The following is a 24,931-nucleotide window of genomic DNA, read 5'->3' as shown; positions in this document are numbered from 1 at the left end:
AAAATTTAAAAAAGACGGAAAAAAAATCCTGAGGCTGGGTGAACTAGGCATTTGATATAACACATCAGACTCTGTGTCAGCTAGCAATGACTGTGAAGTCAAGTAATGGACAAGAAAGATAAGGCTGAGGCGGCCCAAGGCGATGAGAATGCGCACCTCCTTGAGCTATGGAATTCTGCTCCTGTTATGCAGTTCCCTGGTTCACCCTTCCTCACCTGACTTCCACTATGCCTTTCCTCCGCTGTTCTCAGGGGAACCTGAGCTTTCCTCTCCTCCATCCCTGCCAGTTACCTGGTTCTCCACCAGCATGGCGATGTCCATAAACATGTCATGAAGTTCTTTAATGCTGCTCTCCAGCCTCACAATGTCCTTATGCCGACCCTCGATCTCACTGAGGGCTTGCTTGGAAATCTGCGAGTCGATGATCTGCAACAGGCCACACAGACAGGCCATCAGCCACCCCTGCAATCAAGGCTGCCCCTGCAGCTGCCCTCATACACACCCAGGTGGGCTCCTCACATCCCCTATGTCCCTGCAACTGCAGCTTATCCTGTGTTTGCTAGACCAGGTGAAGCTTTCCAGGCCACATGACTCACCCCGGAAGTGAAGATGGCAGGGTTGCCACTCTCTAGCATCTCCTCCAGCTCCTCATCTGTTGTCTTTTTGCCAGCTTTATAACAAAAGAAGTAGAGCATCAATTTCAAGATCAAAGCACAACTCCATTTTTAAAGTTTCCTGAAAGTTAGGAATCTGGTTGCTTCATTCTAAAGGCCAGGGTCTCTACAACACTGCCCCCAAAGCCTCCCGATTTTTTTCTTCTGATTCCTCCCTTCATCCAATCCATCCATAACAGAAATAGCAGCTCCTTTCCTAAAGTACAGATCATGGTGCTCACATCACTTCCCAGTTCGGGCTGTGTACTAACCTCATGCTCTACGCTACAGACTACAAGGCCTTCCTTACAATGTACAGTTCACGGGAAGCCTTCCCTTAACCATCTTAACCTTACACTGCCACTCCAGACACACCCTTTTTCCCAGACCCCGGATGGCCTACAACCTAAACACACATGCATGCCTGTTCATACAGTTCATCCCACTTGAAGCACACTCACCCTGCAGGGCCCTGCCTTCCATATCACAAATTCCTAAAGGGCACAGCTTTATGCATGTCCTTATTCCTCACGGCAACCTGCACCACGCTCTTATTTCACAAATGTGCTTTGCTACTTGACAGCAAAAATGAGGGGAAGCAGGTGCGTGCTTCCCCTCTAGGATGAAAAAGTGCTGGACTCCACAGGGATAAAATGACTTGGACCTGACAACCATGTGCCACCTTTCCCAAGATGCAGGATGTGCCAATGCTGTAACATCTGCTCTGAGACTGGGCACAAAATATCAAGCAGAAGCCACAAGCAGGGGTGCTTGTTGCTTGTTCTCCTACAGTGTCACAACTTGGAATGGACAATCACATAGTAGGAAAGCCAAACCTTAAACACATACTAATTTCAAGCTGCCGCTGGATTCGCCCTTTGCTGCGTTCACGAAAGTCCACCTGAGCCTCATTGTACTTGGTCATCACCTCCACAAACTTCCGAGAGAGGACGGAGTGCTGTGGAAACAATGTTAGATGAGTATGTCCCCAGGAAGTGAGGGAGGGAAAAGGTGCACAACTGCTATAAAGCTTCTTCCCTTCCCCACCCCACCTCCCACAGCCTCGTCTACAGCAGCACTAGGTGGGACTCAAAAGACCAAGTATGATACCTTTTTAACTTCCTAGCTTGGATCACTGGGTAAGTCTACTGCTATTCCAAAGCATGGTTGCAGTATCTGTCTATCCTCCTGACCTCACATGGTAATTAAGAGGCAAAAGGAGACCATCTCTGGGAATCCTGGAGCCCTACAACTACCTGGACTAGTAAAAGTTTTCTGGCACACCCCTGGCTTGTTTTCTAAAACTGTCAGCCTCCCTTCCCACAGGTCATGCTACCGAAGATCCTTGAGTTCTTACTTTAACTTGTCACCTCAACTTTCTTTACTTATTGGTAGATACATTCTCTAGTAGCCCTGGATGCTTCAGCTCAAACCTTCATAATAACTTTTACTCCTTGCCTACTTCTCAGAAATAAGCCTTATTTATTTGCCTTTGCAAAATCACCATTATCTCTATTTTATGCAAATCCACTACCACCAGGCAAATTCAGTCACTGTAAAACTGACTAGAGATTCACCAGCCTCTTGCTCTTCCTCACTTGTTTCCAGCTGGATACTTGTTCCACGGCCACTTGAATGTCATGCAGCTCCTGAAGGATACAGATGATCCCCAAAGTTCCTGGCTCCAAACTGAACTAATGACTAACAATCTTTTCAAAAAAGACCTCAGTTTCTTTGCTTGTGAAACAAGGAGGCACTAACATTGCTTTGGGGAGTCTTGGGAAGTTCTTAAGGCCCAGAAGGAGAGTGTGAGAAAAGGGCCCAAAGGGGCTGGACTCTAGCCATGACCCCTGCTGGATAGTTCAACTTTAGCAGTTTTTCATATCGAGTTCCAATAAGAATTGTAATTTTTGTTAAAAAAAAAAAAAAGACTCCACAGCTTAAGAAAAAGAAAGAAAATAAGAATTGGAGAAGATGATTGTCAGATCAGGGACAACTTTACCTGAGATTTCCGAATCCGAAGGTCTGCTGATGAGCGGACTTCGTCTTCTTCAATATGCCTCTCCATGCCTGGAATGAGAAAAGGGTCATTCCAGCAGTGCATCTCCTCTTCCTTCTAAAAAACAAACTCTTCCCTGCAACCTCCCCGCCCCCCCATGCTCACACACAACACCCATGAAGGGGGAACGACAAGGTCAGCTCACATGAGCCACAGACCTGCTTTCATTAGCCTTTACCACACAATACCAGGTCTGAGTCTTGGTCACCAAGAGACTAGCTCAAATCCTTGCCCTGCTGCTGACCAGCTCTGTGGCTTTGGGAAAGTCACTTATACTCTCTTAGGTTTCATTCTCTTGTTTATAAAATGAAACAAATGCCAATACTAGTTGAGTATCCCTAACCTGAAATGCTTAGGAGCAGAAATGTTTTGGATTTCAGATTTTTTGGATTTTGGAATATTTGCCTGCACACAATGAGGTATCTAGCGGTTAGGACACAAAATTCTTTTCTCTCTTACACACCTTATAAACACAGCCTAAAGGGTTTTGCATCATATTTTTAGTGCATCTGTTTTTGGACTGGGATCCTTCACATAAAGTCAGGTGTAGCATTTCTTACTTGGGTCCTATCAGTGCTCAAAATGATTCAGATTTTAGAGCATTCTGGGTTTTGAATTTTCAAATTAGGGAAGCTCAACTTGTACATTCCTCACAGTACCAACGTGAAGGCTAAATGAGAATGCACATAAAGTGCTTATTAGCACAGCGGTAGCCACACTATCATTATTATTTTTGGAAGCTGCTTCCAACAACCCCCTTTCCACACCCATTAGAATAGTTACTGTAATTTATTTGGGGGGAAGAAATGACAAGCTAGGCTCAGTGATTCTGCTTTCTCATCTGAGCAACTGCACATACTCACCAAGTACTTTGAGCAAGCATACAGACTGCAGCCATGGAACTGTGGAAACCCTTTGTTCCCCAAAAGAATTGAATCTATGCTCTGAAATAGGTGGTGGGCAGCAATGGAAGGTGCCCACCAAGAAACATCTGTGGACTGAATAAAGCCTGCGTGTATGTATGTCTAAAATTACTACTCTAATGTCGGCTGGTGCTGGGGAAACAGAACCAATAAGAATACAACCATGGACTGAGCAAAAGGACCAGGCCAGTAGCTGAAGCACATTCCAGCTCCCATCTCCTAACTTCAATTCTGAACTCTTTCAACTATAGTCAGGATTCAAGAGAACGGGACTTTCTAGGGCTGCCATAGGTCACTCCAGGGACAGTGCCCAAACCATAAGTCACTTCATCCAGATGACTGTCAGTTCAGAGGAGGTACATGCAGGGAGCTGAGTGGATGGTGGCAGGGGTCAGCTTGTCCCCCTGTTCCCTTCTTACTCTTTAGTTTGTTCCGGACATTGTTGGCCCTTTTCTTGATCTCGGTTGTGAGCTGCTCAAGATCATCCTTGGTTTCTGGGTAAACAGAGGAGGTAGAAGCCATTAGAAAAGGAAGAACTAACTTCTTTTACAACCATCAGCAAAGGGTGTGGGAGCTTAGGCACCCACTGCTCTCAACAGTATTATCCTAGTGTGTTTCCCAGAATCTATCATTAGAATCAGAGAGCTTATTTTTAGAAAGCATTTTCAGGCTGGATGTATAGCTCAACGCTAGATCCTATGAATGAAGCCCTGGGTTTGATCCCTTGCAACCCCCCAAATTAATATTTGATTAAAATAAAAGGCATTCTCCAGTTACCATTTTCCAGATGTACAGCAGAAAATACCCAGGGTTTAGGCCCCAGAATCTGCTTTTTCAATAAACCTCCCCAAGTCAGTTTTGAGAACTTTTCTTTTAGAGGAAACCACCTGGTTTATGATGAGGGCTTAATCTCACAGGGTAGGAGAGAATTCTGTGGGAATTCTTGGTGAAAGAGATATAGTCAAGGTTCATCAACTTAGAATGAAGCAAGTATTTTTGATACACCTACTCCATGCCCAGGACTATCCTGGATGTTAGCTATAACCATTCATTCAAAAACCATCCTTGGCACCCCACTACAAGCTTGGAATGGGGCTAGAAACTAAGGAATCAGAAAGAAGATGTAGAATCCGCCTCCAAGGTGCTCAAAGTCTAGAGAGGGGTGGGAGCAAAATAAACGAACAGCCCTGACATACAGTTTGGAGTAGGCGGGAGTTCTGACAAGGTGGTTATAAAGGGCTCCCTGGCACAGCTAGGGATTGATAGGGAAAGCTTCTAAAGATGAGGAAAGTAGGACAGAGTCTCAAAGAAGGACTAAGGGTTAACCGGGTAATGAAGGTGATTGGCACTGGCGCCCCCAGGAGCAGGCACAATATGCAAGAGGGAATAAGAAATATTTGGAGAACAGAATTTAGTCTGTCTAAAGTATAAGTAACATGGGAACATGCAGGGTGGGAGAAAAGGTGGAGAGGAGGGCAGGAACCCGACCGACATGACTCCCATATGCTCTGCTAAAATGTTCCAACTTTAATCTTGAGGTAATAGCCACTGAAAAAAAGTAGAGTGAAATGACAGAATTGGGCTTGCCCCTGTTCTTAAGGAATAGGAAATGGAGCCCTAAATTTTACTCTCAAAATGTATTCCCCCTACTATTAAGAGGAACAAAAGTTTGCCTCTGTGGTGGTTAAAAAAAAAAAAAAAAAGCTTAGGAACAGGAGTCCTGTGAAACTGAACCCTACGTGACCACCTCATGGGAAAGGTGGACTTGATCTGGTGGGATTGAGAAAGGGGGCTGGGAAAAGCATTTCAGGTGGAAGCAGAAAGGGGGGACAGAGCATGGAGTACGTAGGAAGCAGTAAGAGTCACTGCCAGCCACAGGAGAGTCCAGCTGGGAAGCAGAGGAGAGACTGGGTAAGTGGTTCAAGAGGGACCATAAAGGGAAGAGCTGACGGCTGGGCAGTGAGAACTCAGATAAGGTAAAGAAATCAAAGAGGTGATACGATGTGGACATTAGTCCAGGGCGATGTGGACACCTCCCTGCTGTTCACAGAGGCGAGGAAAACAGGAATGCCTCTGCCCCGATGCAAAAGGTCACCACTGGGTGACTCAGCTGAGTAAACACTCACTTGGCTCTGGAATTGGTGCAGAGAGAATGATACTGTAGAGTTTCTTTGCTTCCTCCACATGCTCTGAGATCTTGTCAATGTTGAGCCGAGTCTCCTCGATCTACAATCAGAAAGACAATAGCCTTCATCATCAAAGAGAAAGACTAATCCACGGCTGAGGTGAATGCTCAGCAGAGCTTCCTGGTGACACTGCCACCCGGTGGGCTTGGGGAAGGAGATGATGACTTCAAGTCTTAGCTCCCCAGTGAGCACCCTTTCCATAGAGAGATAAACTAGTTTCAACAGAACGGTCATTAAAAATCCATCCTCCTTCTCCCTGAAAGGGAAGTGTTCACCCCTCTTGAATGGCATGGTTCAGGCCACAGTCAAGAAGATCAGGAAAATCCATGAGAACATCAGAGGGACACCAGCAAACCTCATCAGGCAGATCCCTCCTTAGCCCAAAAAGTGAGGACAGAAAAGGGTGGGGGTGGGGAGAAGAAAAGGAAGAAGCGAAAGGGCAAGGAAAATACTTTGAGAGAGAAGAAGAGGAAGAAAGACAGAAACAGATAAAGATAACAGATGGAGAGGGGGAGAGAAAGAGAATAAACGATGGTTGTCTCAGGAGACAGCAGAGGTTGTCCTGGACACGGGTTCCAGTGAAAGATCTCTCAACCCGATTCCTGCAGCTGATCAGGGCTCAAAAGATAGAACCATGGACCATTTCTGTGCATGTTAAAGCTCTAGATTGTTCAACGGGGTGTCATGATATATTTCCAGCAGCACGTCACTCCTGGACAGAACACCATCACCAGGCACCGCCGTGTGCACAGTAAGTGCTACCTTAGCTCCCTCCTCAAGGCACATAGCCCATCTTCAGTGCAGGCAGATGTATAGAGAGCAGCACCCAGAGGGTCTATCCACCTCATCCCTCAGCATGCAGCAGTCAACCAACAGAAAGCTTGTAAACTGACAAGCAGGAGGATCTTAACATCTGGATACAACGAGAGAACAACTCCATGTACATGCAGCTCCCAGTGTCCCTTTCCTCCAGGAGATGATTTTCCCCTTTTTTAAAAACCTGATCACAGTTTTCCAAATTGGACAGAAAATAGAAGAAATGTAACTTGAGCTCTAACCCTTCAATTCATTCATATTTTTGCCACTGAAGCAAGGAGTATTCCCCTCCGTGAATATGTTGGCTCTGATGTATCACAGTTTGACAACAGAATCACTTGCTTAATGATGAATAAAATTTCAATGTAAGATCATCATAGTATAGATGTACATTTATACCTAAATATTTGTGAAGACCTTTAACAGCTGACTAAATAACTTACAAGACTGTATTAGTAGCATTATTCAAATGAGGAAACTAATGCTTAAAGAAGTTACAGGTCACACAGCTGGTGGTGGAGACAGCACCCAACAGTTCCCTCCAGGATCCATCTGGGATCTTTGTCCATTTGATCTCAGACCTTTTTTAATTCTCTACACTGTTCTAGTAGAATCTCAAGCCTACTCAACTTTAAAAAGGGCCCGTGTTACCATCATGAATACTTGTGGTTTCTAAGGCTATAATCACATCCAGAAATTTCCACCTGTTCTTCCTTTTTCTGTCACTCAAATGCAGGCTCCTCCCACAGCTCATAAAATGGCACAAGTTTCCACTTCCATCACATGGATGTCTTGCAAAAGAAACTACACGGTACTCACGGGACTGAGAAAGACATTTTTCTAGAACAAAATGCACTAACCAATTTAAAATTAGTTTAACAAACTTTTAACAAATCACAATACCTTAGATTTTGCATGGCCAATGGACCAGTTATCTTACAAAATCTCTTCTGGAAAAATCATTTAATGAACTTAAGAGTGCCCTGGCCCAAACAGTGGTCAATGGTTCAAAGCAAAGACAGGACTTGGGAAGTTGCTGGAATGAGTCTGCAGAGCCTCAGGTTCAGAGTCACTTCAGGCTTGTGGAGACTGGATGGGAGATGCTCATCCAGTCCTATGGATAGGAGTGTTGGATCCTGCATCCTTCGTCCTCTCCCTGCCTACTGGACGTCCCAGGCCCCAGGAGCATACACTCCCACTCCCACACCACACCCCCCAGTCCTCACCCACTGCAGTGCTCTCTCTTCTATCCTCATCAATTCACCATTTGGAAGCATTTGATTTCACAGCGCTTTAGTGAGTTCACCAAGTAATCACAAACCTCTCTGGGTCTTCAGGATGTGACTAATCCCAGAGGAGTTTTTTGTTGCTGTTGATTTTTTCCCCCTGAACTGAGTGTCACTGTTTTTTCTTGGAAGTGCTGGTTTTTCTCAAAGATGACTTTCTGGGTATTTCACAGCAGCAGCTACATGTGATTTCCTTTTGTGCAGTTGCCAGGTAACCAGAAAATTATGAGGAGAATGGGGGAGAGGAGAGACCTAGTAGGAAATTGACAAGTGCCGGATCTAAAAGCCTAAGAGCTCTTTGGAGTTGAGCATGCTGACATTCCCTGCATGGTCATGTACTTATGAGCTAGAATTGACTGAACACACGCTTATCAGAAACAACTCTGGCCCTTCACAGTACTTCTGTGAGGTCACCATCACTATCTCCTTTTCATATACAAGAACTGAGGCTCAAAGAGGTAGAGAAACGTACTCCAGGTCGCGCTACAAAAACAGGCAAAACTAAGGTTTAAACCCAGCCATCTATTAGGTACCAAACCCTGTCTCGCGAACCAGGTAAGCCTGCAAGAACCACTATAGAAGGCTCCTCTTCTCTCCCCAGTCCACATGCATTCCCCCTACATCAGGTTAACACGCATGTTCAACCCGTGTTTTGTGAGACTGGTTCAGCCACATTTCACAGAGATCATGTGCCTTATTTCTTTGTCCTGAAAAATTCATTATAGAGAGCTTTTTACACAATGAGATTTCAAGAAACACTGCTGATGGAGGGAACCAATCCAAAAGTGGGTTGGTTTGTTTGTTTTAATCACCGTGTTTTGGTTTTTGATCACCATGCTAACTTTGCAGCTAATACATTTCCAATGCCTTCTGTCAGTAATATGGGACTCCAGATAACATAGGATTGAAGAAAATAACTTATCATCAAACAGATTAGGTTCAAGTTTTGGCTTCATCTTTCAGCATTTTTATGACCTTGACCATGCTTAGGTCAAATTCTTAACACAAAATACACTCCCACTCCCACACCATGCTCAATAAATGTTAGACGATGACTGATATTATACAAAAGTTGCCAGCAATTTCTGTATATTTACTATATGCCAGCCACAAGCATGTCTCGTTTAATCCTTACGACAATCGTAATGTTAACAAGGCACTAATGTCACCGATAGCCACTCATGGAAATCTAAGGGCAGCAAGTCAATCACTTATGGGGTGTTGCCAATTGTAATAACCATATTATACTAACCACTATCATCTAGCTAAAAGGAAGTACTTATTTTGAAGGCATGGATGGCCTTTCTCTGGACTTAATTAACCAGTAGGATCCAGGTAGGCAATGAAAAGCAGAGGAAGTGCTGCTTTGGAAACTAGCAGGTTGCATGGTGGAAGATGAAGCAAAAAGCTTTGTTTCTGGTCCCAGAATTAGTCTCTATTTCCCCTAAATGCCCCTGTATCTTGTACCTTTAGGTGGGTATTAATTCATGCATTTTTATGTACTGAAAATTTAACTTTGTACCCATTCTAAGGTGACAAAAGTAGCATGGCTGTAGTCAAATAAATGATCCCTCCTTTTTACAATTCATACACCTTTACTTTTCCTCAAAAATAATGGCATAAGCCAGGCTCAGTGACGCACGCCTGTAATCCCGGAGGCTTGGGAGGCTGAGGCATGAGGATGTCAACTTCAAAGCCAGTCTCAGCAATGGTGAGGCACTAAACAACTCATTGAGACCCTGTCTCTGAATAAGATATAAAATAGGGCTGAGGATGTGGCTCAGTGGTCAAGTGCCCCTGAGTTCAATCCCTGGTATCAAAAATAAAAGGTATAATCCAAAACAGTCCTTATATTTGAGCTTCTCAGTCAAGTCCTCTGGATTTGTTAAGTTTGATTCACTGACTGACGATTTTTGGTACTGGGGACTGAACCATGGGATGCTCTTCAACTGAGCTCCATGCCCAGCCCTTTCTTCCATTTTATTTTAAGACAGGGTCTTGCTAAATTGTCCAAGCTGGGCTTGAACTTATGATCCTCATGCCTCAGCCTCCGGGCAGCTGGGGTTACAGGGTGCACAACCACGCCCGGCCTTGCTTCTTTGCTTTAGAAAACAAACACTGTTGAGAAGGGAGGGAGAAGTCACCTCAGTCAAACAAGCAACAAACAGTCAAGTCCCGAGGGGGTTTTATAAAGACTGAGACTAGTGTTTCAACTTTTTTGTTATGAATGAAAAGAAAATAATGATCTCAGAGTTATATTGACCAGCAAAAACAAATTTTCTTAGACCATTATCTCAAATTAAGTATATCTGGGGTTTGCATTACTCAAAATTCAGTCAGGAAAACAAAAACCTATGTAATTATTTGAGCCAAAATAATACAGGGAGTTTTTTACACTGGGAACAAAGGCTAAAAAGCCCAACAGAGGATGGTGAGGCACTCTGAAAACAAGCAGCAACAGCTGGAGGCACAAAGGGGGGGGGCACGAAAGCCTGACCTTGGTGGAGTCCACCAGAACTGGGGTCATGGAGGCAGAGTCTGGGGAGAAGACACAGCCAGCACTTCCCTGACTTCTACAACAAGCACACATTTCTCATAGTTCTGGAGGCTGGGAAGTCCCAAATCAATATATGAATGGGGTAGGCAAAAATATTCACTCCCTAGCACTGCCCTCGGGCGAACATACCAAGAGCAAGTTGGTGAAGGAACCTGCAAAACATAATTCTCTGCAACAGAGAACAGAGCACAGGAAGGGTGGGTGATAGGTCTGAGAGCACACAGGCAAATGCCTGGCCAGGGCTTCCTGCCTGACTATAGAAAGAGACCAGAAACGAAGAGAGTGCCAGCTTGCCTCGTTTGGTCCCTATCATCCAAATATCCTATTTAAAATGCTAAAAATATTTAACCTGCTGAGTGTGGTCTAATGCTTAGATTTCTTATTCCAACCACTTGGAGATTCTTAGTTCTAACAAAAATCAAGCTTACTAGCAAATCCCTGTTTCAAGACTGGTCACCTGGCAGATCCTCTAGCCAAGCATTGCTCCAGTCCCCCACCCCACCTTGGACCCCCATCTAGGCTCTGTAGCACTTTGCCCACACTCTCTAATCCTGACTTGGACCTCCTCCAGAGCTGGGACATTGGGTTTCTCATCTTTGACGACTTGATATCCACCACTGTGTCTGTCAAGCATGGATGTCACTCAGTAGATGTCTGTTGAATAAATAAATGAACCTAAGCAACCTCAAGAGACAAACATGTTTCATATACTCCTGTAAAACAGTCTCCAATTTTTTTAAGTGCACCTATTTTGGAGTCACTGTTTCTTATACACACACACACACACACACACACACACCAGTAAATTCATGTTGGCGCCTAATTAATGTGATCATCTATGGGGAGGGGGAGGTAATTAGGTAATGAGAGTGGAGCCCTCATGAGTGAGAGCTGATAAGAAGAAGCCAAAGCTAGCTTTGCTCTCTATCACGTGAGGATACAACAAGAAGTCAGCAGTCCACAGTCTAGAAAGAGGGCCCTCATCAGAGTCCAGTCATGTGACACCTTGAGCTCAGACTTCCAGGCTCAAGAACTGTGGAAAATAAATTTCTTTCTTCCTTTTCTTTATAAACCACACAGTCTATGGTACTTTGTGACAGCAGCCCAACCTAAGATAGAATCCAAAAAAGAAAACTCTCTAATAGCATTTTCCAAAGTGTATTCATTCATCCTTGTTAACAGAAGTTCCATGTCACAAAGGGTGAAAAACTCAATGCCGGGCTAGCCAAGGTGAGCAGGTTTCCTCACAACAGGACTTCATGGAGGCTTTGAAAAGTTAATGTGCATTTTAAATTTCTAAGAGAGAAGAACAGGAATCCCAAACGCTCTTCATCACAGAGACTTTCTGCATCCCACACTGTGTTCCAAGACAAGGACTTTGACCCACCAAAGAGTGAGCCCCTCGACTGCTGTTCTTTTTCTTTTTAACAGAATTCTGATTCTGTTTTGGCAGCTATGCTGCCAGCCCGAGATGATGGATCTTGACCTGCACTACAGAGATCCTGGTAATCTTGTCCCTTTACTAAGTACATATTTTCCTGGCACCCTTCCAGCTAGGGATGGTCATGACCACATGACCCAGTGATAGCCAGTAAGCCACAGAGGAAGTCAGTTTGACCATTAGATAGCTCTCCTCCCTGATAAAAAGAATTCTTAGACTTTTCTAGCAATTCCCATTTTTTTTTTGCTAGTGATGCTGACGCTGGGTGATGTCAAACAGAGCTTTGACTCTTGGGTAGTTTTAAACAGGGCACAAATTCCTTAATGCTCTTCCCACTGAGAGGTAGGATCCCTGGGTTTCTCTCTCAAATCTAGCAGGCTTGTGACTGTACTACGTAAGTTTCATTGCCAGAACACTGGCCCTGCCTCCCTGAACCCCATGTCACAAGTCCAGCAACCCTGAGTGCTCCATGCGATGAGGAACACTAGACACAGAGGTCACGTTTGAGGACTTTGGTTGACAGGTTCTACTGAGCTTTTCTTTTTGGTCACCCCAGTCCAGGCACCCACTATTAGAATACTGAAGTTTCCATTAGATTCTAGCCTCTGGTAGTTCAATTCTTCCCAACCAATGCTCCACATATTGTAGAGCAGAGATATACCACCCATTGTGCCCTAGAAAAATACCCAATCAAAAGGATCTGTCAGCATAACAAAATAGTTGTTTTACACCACTTAATACTGAAGTAGTTTGTTATAAAGCAATGATAATCAGAACAGATTTGATCTCTTAACCCTAAGGAAAAATTCCAAAGGATCACAGAGATGCTGGCCTGAAGCCCCAATACATCCCTAATAGGAAACTTCTTCACTTCATCTCTTTACTGCTTAAGCCACAGTTAGTCAAAACATCCCTAAATGATGCCCCATGCTACTGCTCAGATTGACACATCCAGATCAAAGCCCCACTCTTTTCCCCATGCTTTACTGCATCGGTCAATCTGCTGGTATTTCTGCTTTTGGAGTTCCTTTCCTCCACAAACTGCCATAGATTGATTTGTCTAATTACAACCCTCCAAGTCTCCCCACCACTCTGCAGTTGTCCATTGCTGCAGTAAGTGGCAAAATCAGATGCAAGAAGTGAAAAATCCAAGTCTGAGCCATCCCAGTCTCTATGAATCGGGCATGGGTACGCATAAGCTCCCAGGCAGATCTGAGGTACAAGTCTAGATAAGAGCCCTAGAAGCCCACCTTCCTCCAGGCAGAAGGCCACACTCCTTCTTCTGTGCTCCCACAGTGCCTTTTTGGTATTTCTACTACAATATGATAACTTTTTAAAAATTTCTATCACCCTCACCAGATAGAAAGACACCAGAGAGCAAGGACCTGTCACACAGAATACTGCACCCCAGCACCTACTACACCATCAGGAGGCAGTCAGCATGGTTGGATGAACACAGAACAATAGACCGCTGCCTTCAGAGGCAGGTCTATTTCCTCCAAAACTTTGCTTTCTCTGCCAACTGAGCAAACGACCACGGGAAATACAGAAAACTGCAGATTAGACAAAGTCCAGGGTTTATAATTTACGAGGCCTGGGTTGATTGGCCAAAGTAGCCTGAAAACCCAAGGGCCAATTCTTTAACAACTGAGAAGACAGAGAAGCCATTCAAATTTTACACTGCAAAGCACATTCTGAAAATATATTTTGAGGTCCATGACTTTATCTGCATCTTGCACATGCCTCTATACCAACCCATGACTTGCACTATGAGTTCTCAGCAAAGGACCTAATCAAAGGTGTCCTGTTGGCACCAATCCAAAAAGCAAAGTCTATCACAAGAGTGCTATCTTAGTTAGCTATGTCCTACAGGGTACACTGGGCAGGTTCCTCAGTCATACACAGAGGGAAACTCCTTCACTTCCCCAAATCCCTATTATCCAAAGTACTTTATCCCAATATGAAGGATATTTCCAAGCCATGCTCTATAAAATGAACTCTACGGTCTGCTTACTCATGAGTATATTGTGACAAAAGAGTGATAAGGACTAAAATTTGGTGGCACTGTGCTGGGTACATCCAAATACTTTCTCATTTTATATTCATAACAACTAGTAGAAATTGCAGCACTATCCCCATTTGAGAGAAAAACTGGAGTTTAAAGTAGCTGTACAACTTTTTCAACGGGCAGAGCTGAGATTTGGAGCAGGATCTGTTCACCACTGCCTGCAGGATCTCTTCCAGTGACCATTCCCTCTCGCCTCTGTGCCACCCCACCCCACAGCATCTTTCCTCTCTGGGCTCTTGCAAATGAGAAAGGAGGGAAGCAACACTGCCTAACCCCATTCTAAGCTCTTTCCCGGTGTCAGGGAAAAGCTCTTCTCATGCCCAACAAAGCTTTGAATATTTTTCTCTCCGTTTCACAGATAAACCCGCTGAGACATGGAGACCTTACGGAACATGACCAATATCACACAGTTCATGACACACAGTGCTCTTTTCACCTCACCATGCAGTCCCCTTCTCTGCCCTAAATATGATTGGGTTTCCTTGTTTTTTGTTTTTTCTCCTAAGTGATCAAAAAGCATTTAACACAAAGAAAGCAATAGGAATCCAAACAGCCCTGGAGGTCACACTACCTCTCTCAGGGGCCTCTTCCAAACACCCTTCTTCCACATGGGGCACTTTTCTGTCCAGAGAATGCTTGCCAGATACGTGAGCTCATGTGACTCTCCCAACAGCCTTGAGAGGGGCAGACTGACATCCTTGACTTCCAGAGCAGGAAACTAAAGCTAAAACCGGTTAAGGATCTTAACCAAGGTCACACTGCTACAAAATGCTTGAGGACAGACTCCAACCATGCCTCACAAGTCAAAGCCCACCATCTTCCCACCTCATAAGGAACACCGACTGCCAGGGACCCACCCACCCATTGAAAGAGCAAGAAGTTACTAGAGGAGATTCTTCATCTTAGGGAAGACATTCTTTAATATATGTGGCTCTCCAGGGCAAGAATTAGGGACAAACTACAGAATCTGCAAATGTCTCCTGAAGGCTACTCCTCTCACCCAACCCCCAATGAACAGAGGACATTTGCCCTCCATGATCCACAAGTGGAATAACACTGGATTCACAAAAGCCCAGCGTTGTTTGATCTCACCATGACTTCCTAGACCCAAGGGACAGACCCACCCACAAGTTGGGTGTGGAGCTGTGGAGGTTTACAGCACACTTCCCAATCAGGTCAGCACATACATGCTCAAGTTTGCTCTTGAGCCTGGTTATTACTCTAGCAGATGAATGGGCATGACTGTCAAGCCCCACTCCACTGCATTTAGAGGAGATCTGGAAGCTACGTTTCCACATCCACAATCCAGATGATGGTCAGTGCCCAAATTTTCCCTGCAAAAAGAACACAATGCCTCTTCTTTTCTTTTGGGGGGTGAGTGGGGGGGGGGGACATAAATAAAGAAGCCATTTTACAATGGCAGAAACTTCAGCAACAATAAGCTTTCTGGTTTGTTGTGGGTTTTTTCCCCCTTCTTTTTTTAACATACTATTCATTGAGCACACGTATGCCTGATGATACTCTGGATGTTTTCTAAGCATTATCTCAATTGTTATGATAACCCTATAAGGAATTATGATATTATCAATGTCAATTTACAGATGAAGACAGACTCCAACCAGGGTTCAGCATGTTAAGGAAAGCTCACAAAATCAACAGTTGGACAGAAGCAGACTGAGATTTGAGCCCAAGTTCATTTGGCTCCAAAGCCACTGCTTTTCCATCACTACCTATCAACATCCCTATAAGGCCTTCAAGATCAACAAGCAGGTGAATTTGTAGACATGGGCAACCCATTTTGGCCCCTGTTAAACTTTACAAAAATAAACTGCTAGATTCTTAGTTTCTCTGTTACTGCTAAAATTAATTAAATTAATTTTATGGTCAAAGGGACCATAAAAATGTTTGGAGACAACAAATTTGATTTATCAGAATCAGGCCTCGAGATGAAATTCAATTTTTACACTCATGGCTGCGAGCCTATGGTTGATGTATTTAAATTATGTGCTTTGGCAAGAAAGGATATCATTAAAATGCTGTCATGTAGCATACAATTTTAAAAGCATATCCTCAATTACATGTAATTTACCCTCTGATGACTCGAAGATTCCAGTTGCTCACAAGAACTGGAGACTCCCCTCTAACATTTTCAGCCCTCTCATCCCAACAAAAGACTGCCTGCCACCCTTGAAAGAGCCCAGATTTTTTACTCTTACTGAGGAAGCTGTGTTTCCTTATGCATATTCACCCCCTCCCCCGAAAAAATGCAGGAAGGTTGCCCACCTCAGAAAAGAATTCATCCATGAAAGCTGTGTTGTCAATAGCGATCTCCACCTCGTCCGCATCATCATCCTGTGTCAGCTGCTTCTATAAAAGACAAAAAGGAGCCGAGTGAGAAGAAAAACACAGTAAGTAGTGAACACTGAATGCTCACTAAGGCCCAAGAGCTATGTTAAGCTTGTTATACATCATTTCCTTTAAAACTTACAGCAGCTCTATGAGGTCTTAAAAGTCTGGTGTAGTACTATCTGAAATCTACTGACTTTTTGCAGGGGATGACAGACGGGGAGAAAGAGAAAAACAAGTAAGCTACTCATCCTGTTAGGCATATGTTGCCTTATCGGTTAGATGCTGATAATAACAATACCTAACTCACAGAATTTAGGGATGTAAAATACTTTTGCACAGGCCTGACACACTGAAATGCTAGAGGTTTTTGCTATTTTGATGATGACCATTTGCTGCTTTTCTGATGCTCGGGAATCAAATCCAGGTGGGATAATTGAACCCAGGTAGGAAACCAAACAGGAGCCTCACCCATGCCAGGGGAGCACTCTACCACTGAGATGCACCCCCAGCCCAGTGCTAGGTCTTGTTGCTACTGCCAGTGACGGTATGAATAATGGCATTTGAACAACTCACTCTAGTTGAACCTAAAACATACGAAGGCTTAGTAACTTGGCCAAAAGCCACCCAGCTACCACATAACGACAAGCAGATTCTATCTAACCCATCTACTGGTTCTGGACCCTTTGAGAAATTTCTAGCTACAGTTCCTCCAAAGCATGAACTTTGGATTCTCATAGCTGGAGTAAAGAAAATTTTCCTGTTTTTAGACACCACCTATTACAAAGGAAATGGTGCTATGCTGTCCCTGTCAGCTATTGTTCAAAAGGAAAAAGGAAACTCTCCTCCCTTCCCCAGCCCCAGCAACCTCTGGGGACCCAAGATTTCTCAATCTTATTCACCTTCCTCTGCAGAATCACCAAATGGCTAAGGAAATGATTACATTCCCACCCCGCAACAAGGGCCCAGGCTATTTCTACATTCTTCCGGATTGTTCTCCCCAGTCCACTGCTGAACTTCACACTGCAAACTTATAAACACAGAGAGCAAACTGGATACTGAGGGTGCAGGTGGCGCAGGGGAAACCCCTATGCCTGCTTCTGCACAACCTTCAGCAGCCTATGGCCCAAGACACGTCACCCAAACACTCAGAACTCCACAGGCAAAGAGACCACCAGGAGCCTTTTTCCTGTACCCACTACCATCCCCCTACACACACACAAGGAGTCACTGGGATTTCCCATAGATATATCGGGTTCTCCAACCTTGGAGAAGACTGTCTCTCGCAGACCTCACTCTCTGGCTGCTCTGCAAAAACCAGCATCCCTAGATTAATTGGCACTTTCAAGGGAGTAGGATCTAATACCTCCACAATAATCTTCCTAAAATGAAACTGATCACGTCCCTCTGCCACCTACAGTTATTTAATGACCGCTCATCTGCTAGAATTAAAACTCCCAAAATACCTACGAGAACACACAGGGCCCTTTAAGATCCAGCCCCACCCACATTGATGGTCTACACATTTAGAATTCCTTGTATTTCCTGCACACATTCTTTTTCACATCACTACTGTCACCCAAGGGCTTCTTCCTGAAGGGTGTTTGTCCAACTGGCAAAATTTTACTGTCCTTGAAACTTGGTTCAGACAACCTTTGTGTACCTTACCTGACACATGCCTCCCCCATGCAAAATTTACAACCTCCCTAAGCACCTTGTACAACGCTTACACAGCAACCGCCACAGCCTATTATTTTTATTCCTTTATTTATCTATTTTTTCTCATGATAAACTCCTGGTGGTTCAGAATTGCCTTATGTGTCTGCTAAAGTAGATTCTTTGTGTGTGTTTGGGGGGGAGGTGTCTGTCTGTCCATTCAATAAATCTTCCTCTAAATCACATCCCATGTGATTCTGAGGAGGCCATCAATGGTGACCTGAGCACCCAGAGGAATGTCACTTGTGAGAGGAGTCTGATGTGAACAGAGCTGAGCCAACCAATGGCAGCATGCAACAGAGCCACCATCCTTCCTGTCCAGGGTGACCCCTGGCTTTCAGCAGGGTCTGCAGATCTTCCGCAGTAATCTCTCAGTGAGTTGAACAGGATCCTCCCAATGCAGTCATTTTGTTCATTAGCCAGAGCTGGCTTTGTCCCTTGCAATTAAAATTCAGCACTGTAGTTGTCATGAATTAATTGATCCCACATAGTCCCTGAGTACTTAACACACAGTAGGCATTTAACAGAAATTGCATTAATTTTAACTGAATAAATAATTAACTTCAGCAGAGTTCAGCAGCCTGGACTTACCCATCATTTCTAAAGTTTGAGACAAATGTTCCCTTGGTCAAACATCAACACTCAGGCTTCTCATCAGCCTCCTCAGGTTCCTCTACCAATAAGATCGCTGCAATTCTTACTAAAAAGCAGGAACCTGTCTTCCTCTGGAAAGGAAAGTCAATAAGCTTTTGCTGAGTGTCCTTTCTTCCAAGGTCATCCGGAGACGCACACAGAAGGGGAAAACCTCAAGTATGTGTCAATAAGATCCATTCCAAGGCATCGCTGCCTTGTTACATGCTGGTCACTGAGACTTAAACACATGGTTCTGTATCTGAGTCTCCATTTCCTCATCTGTGACACAGAAATGATAGCATGTCACTGGACCTTGACTGAGCATTGGGCCCCATGCCATTGCAACAGCCTCCCACCCACTTGGTTATCTCTCTGTTCTAATCGCATTATATCCCCATTTCTCCATATATGATAGTTCCTTGTCACTGCCTTGTCAAGTTCAAGGCCTCAGCCTGCCTTTCAAGATTCTTTGGAAACTAGCGTTTTTATGCCTTAGAGTCATACCCCTGCTCTCCACCAGGAGCCTTCTCCCTCCACCTGATCTCACTTACTCTGCACCCATCACACCCATTCCTGCTCCTGGGCTTTCTGTGCACCCTCCCTGCCACCACAAATACCCAGTGGCTGGAACATCTCTTAGCCTCCTCTGCTAACCAAACTCTACCTTCACAGTCTCTCTTTGATCACATCTACCCCACAAAACTGCCCCCGGTTTTTTATCTAAGAGTTTTATGGGTTGCAATCTCTACTTCTGACCTCAATTTTAAGCAACTTGAGGTCAGAGAGAGTATCTCTTAAGACTTAGTAGCTACAGGGCACCTGGCACAAGGCTGGCACATAAAAAATACGTATCCATCGACTTGTCGCCTGCCTGTCACCTTCTGCCTGCATGCCTACTAATACTGCCAAAACTTACTCTTGGGTTTTATGCCAACAAGGAGGAATCACTGAAAAGCCACCCTCCTCTTCCCTGCCTCTTTCCTCTATTAAAATTATATAGCATACATACATATAAATACACACATACATATATAACTTACATATATATAAATGTGTATTTTAAAAACAGCCTGCCAGGACTTATTTGAGGATTAAATAATATTTTAAAGTTCTTACCCAATGGACCAAACAATGGGTTACTGACACACACAGAATAGAGCCTGGGTTTCTGGCTTTCTAGCTTCTCCTAGAGTTTTCCCCCTCACGCAGCATGCTATTTCCAAAAGTAGAAAACAACATTTAATCCAGATCAGATGTGCAGGAAGAGGCCATCATCACTTGTTATCTGGAGTCACATGAGCCTGGAACTACCCCCAGGGATCCCCTACAGAGTGGGCTCTACCAGATCCCAGGAGGGGCTCCTTCCTTTCTGACACAGGTGGCTCTTGCAGACCAAGGGGCATTGGGGACCCCAAAGGCAAGGAAAGCACACGATGCCCTTTATCCTCAGGCCTATGACTGGGCTTACCTGAGAAGAGAACTACAGCATCATTATCAAAGAATCGGAGTATGTGGTAATAGGAACGTTACAACAGCTGCAAGATCAGCCACGAGGGGGTGGGGGTAAGGGATCAGTACAGGGGAACATGAGCCCAGCACCCACTTCCTCCCTGCCCGGCCTCCTGACGCCTCTCATGTCAAGAGATGGGAGATATTAGTAATGACTTAAGCAACACTGGGCTCCAGCTGGGGATGTGTCTCCCCACACTTGACCCTCAAATGTATACCAAGTTTGAGAATTCACAGCCAAGGTTATGACCTTCCCTCTGCACAGAAAGTGGGAAGAACTGAGGAGCCCAGAACTCAAGCTCAAGCAATTTAACCTGCAATCCTCTCACTCAGTGCTGCCTTTCAAACTGCCTTCTCCACCATCCTCAGACCATCTGACCACAGGCCCCTTTATACTAGCTCAGTTAATAAAAAGAGTTGCCACCTGTAGGGCCCCTACAAAGTGCTGGGTAGTCACAACACCCTCCTTGCTTTCTGTATACCACGTCATCCAATCCTATCTGCAGTCTATAGTGAAGCAACTGCAGTTCAGAGAAGCTGTAATTTATTCAGGGTCTCCCAGCTGCCGACAGAGTCAAGGTTCAGGAATAGGTCGCCTGTCTCGGGGCCTCTTAGGGCACTGTACCCCACACAAAGCCTATCACAAGAGCAGCCAGGGGCCAGGAGAGCAGCAGTCCAGCTCTGCAGAAAGAACCCTGGGCTGGGAGACAGGAGCTGCAGGCCTTGGGGACAACACTTGTCTTTGTTAAACCACAAGTTTCTCAGCAAGTCAGGTTGGCTTTCTACTGTGGTTTGGGGAAACCCCAGGATGCCTCAGGTGTGCCTCAGAAGCCACCCAGGGGAGTAAGGGGAGGGGAGGCCCACAGGCAGGGCTCCTGGGCCTTCCTCCCTCTCTAATCTGCATAACTTCACTTTTACCTGTTTATACAGTCGATACAAGATTTCATTCTAAGAAAGTGTCCGGTTGTCAAAACAAGGAAGAAAGAAAGAAAACAGAAAAACCACTGAAGCAGATAAATAGGTGCCCTCCAGAAGGGAGAAAAGGAGATGAATTCCTGCCCCTCCCTGAGTGAAAGCAGGGCTGCCCCACAAGTCTAAATCTCCAGCATTTCATTAAGGATTTTACAAATCAGAGCAGAAAGACAGGACAGGGACAAAGAAAGAAAAAGGAAGTCACCCACAAGTGGAATACCTCCTTCACCAGCTGTCTGACTGCCTCTTCCCATCAGTGCCCTGGCCCCCAGAGGAGAGGGTGGAGGACAAGCCAGAAGGCCACCAGTTCCCAGGAAGGAGTCTCTGGGTGAAACAAAGGACACAGGGGAGGGGACATCTGGTCCTTCACATCCCACAGCAGGATAGTAAAGGACTGTGAAGTGGTAGGCGGGAACCTCCCAACACATGTGCAGGTGACCAAAAATGCTGTGTCTTCCTCCTCCCCACCCTGAAATGGCTCTTCACTCTGGAAACAAAGACTTATTTATAAACCCAGACTCTCCTGATAGACTTGATTCAGAGGGACAACAGCATCTGCTGCCCACACCCACCACCTGCCTTCTCTAGGATGAGGGTCTGTGGGCCAAAGACGAGACACCACGCTTCCTTGCACGGGTTCCAACACACATGGACACACGCCATGCACACACTGCCTGACGTCTGGGATTTCCAGTCCCTCTTCTCTGGTCTATAGGTAAGAATTCTGAGTGGGCATGTGGGCTCTCAAAAAGTACCGGGTATCATCCATTTCCCATTTAAAGAGTCAGATGACCCTTCTCCAATGCCCAGTTCTCCCCATGACACTGTTTTCTGTTGCAGTGAACCCCCCCCTCCCCCCCCCCCCCCCCCCCCCCCGCCAAAAGGAACACTTCCCCTTTGTGCTGATCTTACCGTCCACAATACCCTAGTCAGATGAACCACGAGGAAATGACAGACAGTAGGACCCTGGGGGAGCCAGCTTTGGCTTTGAAGATTCTGTTCTAGCTGAGAGACTCAAGGCCAGCAACTCACCCTGCGTGGGAGAAGATGCTGAGGAATAAACTCATTACCAGATTAAGTCAGTGGACAACTGGATGCGGGCCAGAGTCCCTGAGGACTCCCTCCACCCATTCTGCCATAACAAACCGTAGCAGACAGCGTGTGTGTGGTGGAGGTGGTGGCGGTGGTGGCAGCACTCTCGTGGTTTCAAATAAATTATTCAATTCTCACATCAACCCTATGAGGAACAAATTTTAATTTGCCCACTTACAGATAAGGTGATTGCTTAATTAGGTTAAATGATTTATCTGAAGTGATTCAGCGACTAAATGGCATCATTAGGATTCAAAGGCTGCTCTGTGGTAGCCCAGGGCCCCTGCTTACACCTTGCCATGCTACTTGAAGGCACCTCCCAGTCTGGCCAGGTAACACATCCTAGCTTATTTCAGAGGACGCTGCAGCGTCTACTGATCTAAACTGAATTAATCTACATGAGTGAATGAAAAAGATACTGATGCATATAATCCTATAAATGAGCATGTATGTAGAGATACATCTGACTTTGAGAGTTCACAGCCTGACTCTGACACTCAGGAGCTGTGTCCTCTTGAATGAGTTACTTAATCACTCTCTGGCTCAGTTTCCTTTTTTTGTAACAGGATCAGAATAATCTGCTCATAGAATTTTTGTGAGGATTAAATGAGCTATTACAATGTGAAATGCTCAGAGCAACTCTGGGCACATAAACTCTGTTAAACGTCCAAGTTCACACCACCTTAAGTAGAGAATGGAGCCTTGCTTTTAAAACTGCCAGTTCTCAAAAGGTAATAGCCAGTGTCCCAGCAAGAGGGAAGTTCACATAGTTACTGGAATTTACTTCATTTATTTTGAAACTGTCATTTTAAAGAACTAGAGCTCCCTCCAAATTCTGCTTTGGCTACATTCTCACCACTTGACATTTACTGCTCTCATTAGCATTCACTTCTAAATAGTGTGTCACTTCTATTTTGATTCATTTTTAAACCAAGAGTGACATGGGAAGGTGTTTTTAAATTTCCAAGGTGGGTAAGCTGGGAAGGATTATTATTGTATTGTGATTCCTAATTACATCTCTGTCCGAGAATACATGACTTGTAGTCTATGCATTTTCTTTGTCTTAATACAAGGTCATTATCTCTTATTCTTCTATGTGTCTTTTGAAAGAACTTCTATTCAGCCAGGTGTGGTGGCTCACACCTACAATCCCAGAGACTCAGGAGACTGAGGCAGGAGGATCACAAGTTTGAGGTCAGCCTCAACAACTCAGCAAGGACCTAAGCAACTTAGCAAGACCTTGCCTCAAAATAAAAAATAAAAAGAGCTGTGGACATAGCTTAGTGATAAAACATCCCTGGATTCAAAACCCAATACCAAAAAATAAAAAAATTCTTAAACTTGCATTATATTTGTTATATACAAATTCCATCCCCACATGTCATCTAGTTCCTACCTGCTTTTGCTTCTCAATACGTGAGCTAGATCTGGGTAGAAGCAGTGAACACAAGGAAAGAAAAGATTGGGAGAGACCCTCTGGGTAGATGTCATCTTTGCCAACAAGGAATCTGGGTTAGGAAGGTTAATCCAACCAGGATTACCCAGCTCATGAGGGGAAAAAAAGAGCTGATTTTGGAGCCTCTTGGCCCAATCCAAGATTCACTGCTACATCAACTTGGAGAGGGAACTCAACCACCCCATCCCCAGTATTCTTCACTCACAGGAAGGTTCCATGCCAAGTAACAGATTCATGTGTTTGTTCACTCATCCAACAGTATTTATGGAACATCTAACATTTGTTAAGCCATAGTACAGACGCTAGAAAAACACAAACACACTCAAACACCCCCAGCTCTCCAGGATCTCACTGTCTCAGATGGCAGATGGACCGACAGGCCCTTCCAGCACCACCTGGTGAGTGATGACAGCACACAGTACAAGGAAAGTATAAGCACCTGCCCAGCCTCACCTGAACACAAGGCATAGCCGGGGAAGATGCAAGCCTATCAGAGAATCCTTGCAGAGGTATCTCCTTGGGGAAATTTTGAAAACTGGATGGACTTACTCCAAGAAAACCTACAAGAAGGCCATTGCAGGTAAAAAAAAAAAAAAAACACATCTTCTTTCTGCCTTCTCTCTCACCCTGTCACAGAGCTGAGGGCTGTCTGAGAAACTGAGGCAGTGAGAAGATCCCTCTTCACACCCCGATTCTTATGATCAAGACAGAAAGATTTCAGGTATGTCTTTCCGAGTAACAGGCATGAATTTACTGAAGGCATAGTAAAAAGGAAAAGGGACCCTCTAAAGGGAGAGAGTGGGTCCTCTGAGAGAGGAAAGGGACAACATGCCTCTCCTGCATTCCAGTCTCACTGAGGATCCCCAAAAAAATTCCAGAGAGTCCTAACTCATGCCCAACTCTTGACTTTTGACTGAGAGCAAGATGACATCAGACTTTCAAGTACCAATTGTCATGACAATTCTAGGTCACCCTGGTGGACACTGAATGGCTCTAAGTGGATTCCTAACCATACATTCTTACCGATTTTACGGTCAGGAGGAATTATCCTGATCTCCCAGAGTTTCAGGATCTGGTCACAAAAGTCCCCCTCCAGGGTAACTTGGGTTCCTCTTTATCAACTTATCTCAGGCCTACATTTCTCCTGCAGTTAACAAGTAGTTTGCTGAGGAATATGACCTATTCTGTTCACTTAGGCCAGGCAGGGCTGCAGGTAAA

The 24,931-nt window shown here is 44.8% G+C and overlaps 1 protein-coding gene across 6 annotated transcripts in view; it reads right to left on the bottom strand.

The window, feature by feature from the left end:
- Stx3 (syntaxin 3) overlaps positions 1-24,931 on the bottom strand; it is a 42,496-nt gene that overhangs the window by 10,275 nt on the left and 7,290 nt on the right. For 4 of the 6 annotated variants that reach the window (XM_076847296.2, XM_076847290.2, XM_076847293.2 and 1 more), the window contains exons 2-8: positions 16,273-16,356; positions 5,762-5,861; positions 4,055-4,129; positions 2,656-2,723; positions 1,503-1,611; positions 597-670; positions 292-426 (exon numbers count right to left, since the gene is read on the bottom strand). In XM_076847296.2, coding sequence (XP_076703411.1) covers positions 292-426; positions 597-670; positions 1,503-1,611; positions 2,656-2,723; positions 4,055-4,129; positions 5,762-5,861; positions 16,273-16,356 — 645 coding nt within the window. Of the gene's footprint in view, positions 1-291; positions 427-596; positions 671-1,502; positions 1,612-2,655; positions 2,724-4,054; positions 4,130-5,761; positions 5,862-16,272; positions 16,357-16,477; positions 16,525-16,806; positions 16,852-24,931 lie in introns of those variants that run through there. The other 2 variants (XM_076847295.2, XM_076847294.2) reach the window with 2 other exon arrangements.

Source organism: Callospermophilus lateralis, chromosome 2, assembly GCF_048772815.1.
Source record: "Callospermophilus lateralis isolate mCalLat2 chromosome 2, mCalLat2.hap1, whole genome shotgun sequence".
NCBI classification, from domain to species: Eukaryota; Metazoa; Chordata; class Mammalia; order Rodentia; family Sciuridae; genus Callospermophilus; species Callospermophilus lateralis.
This window is presented reverse-complemented; position numbering and strand designations above follow the sequence as displayed.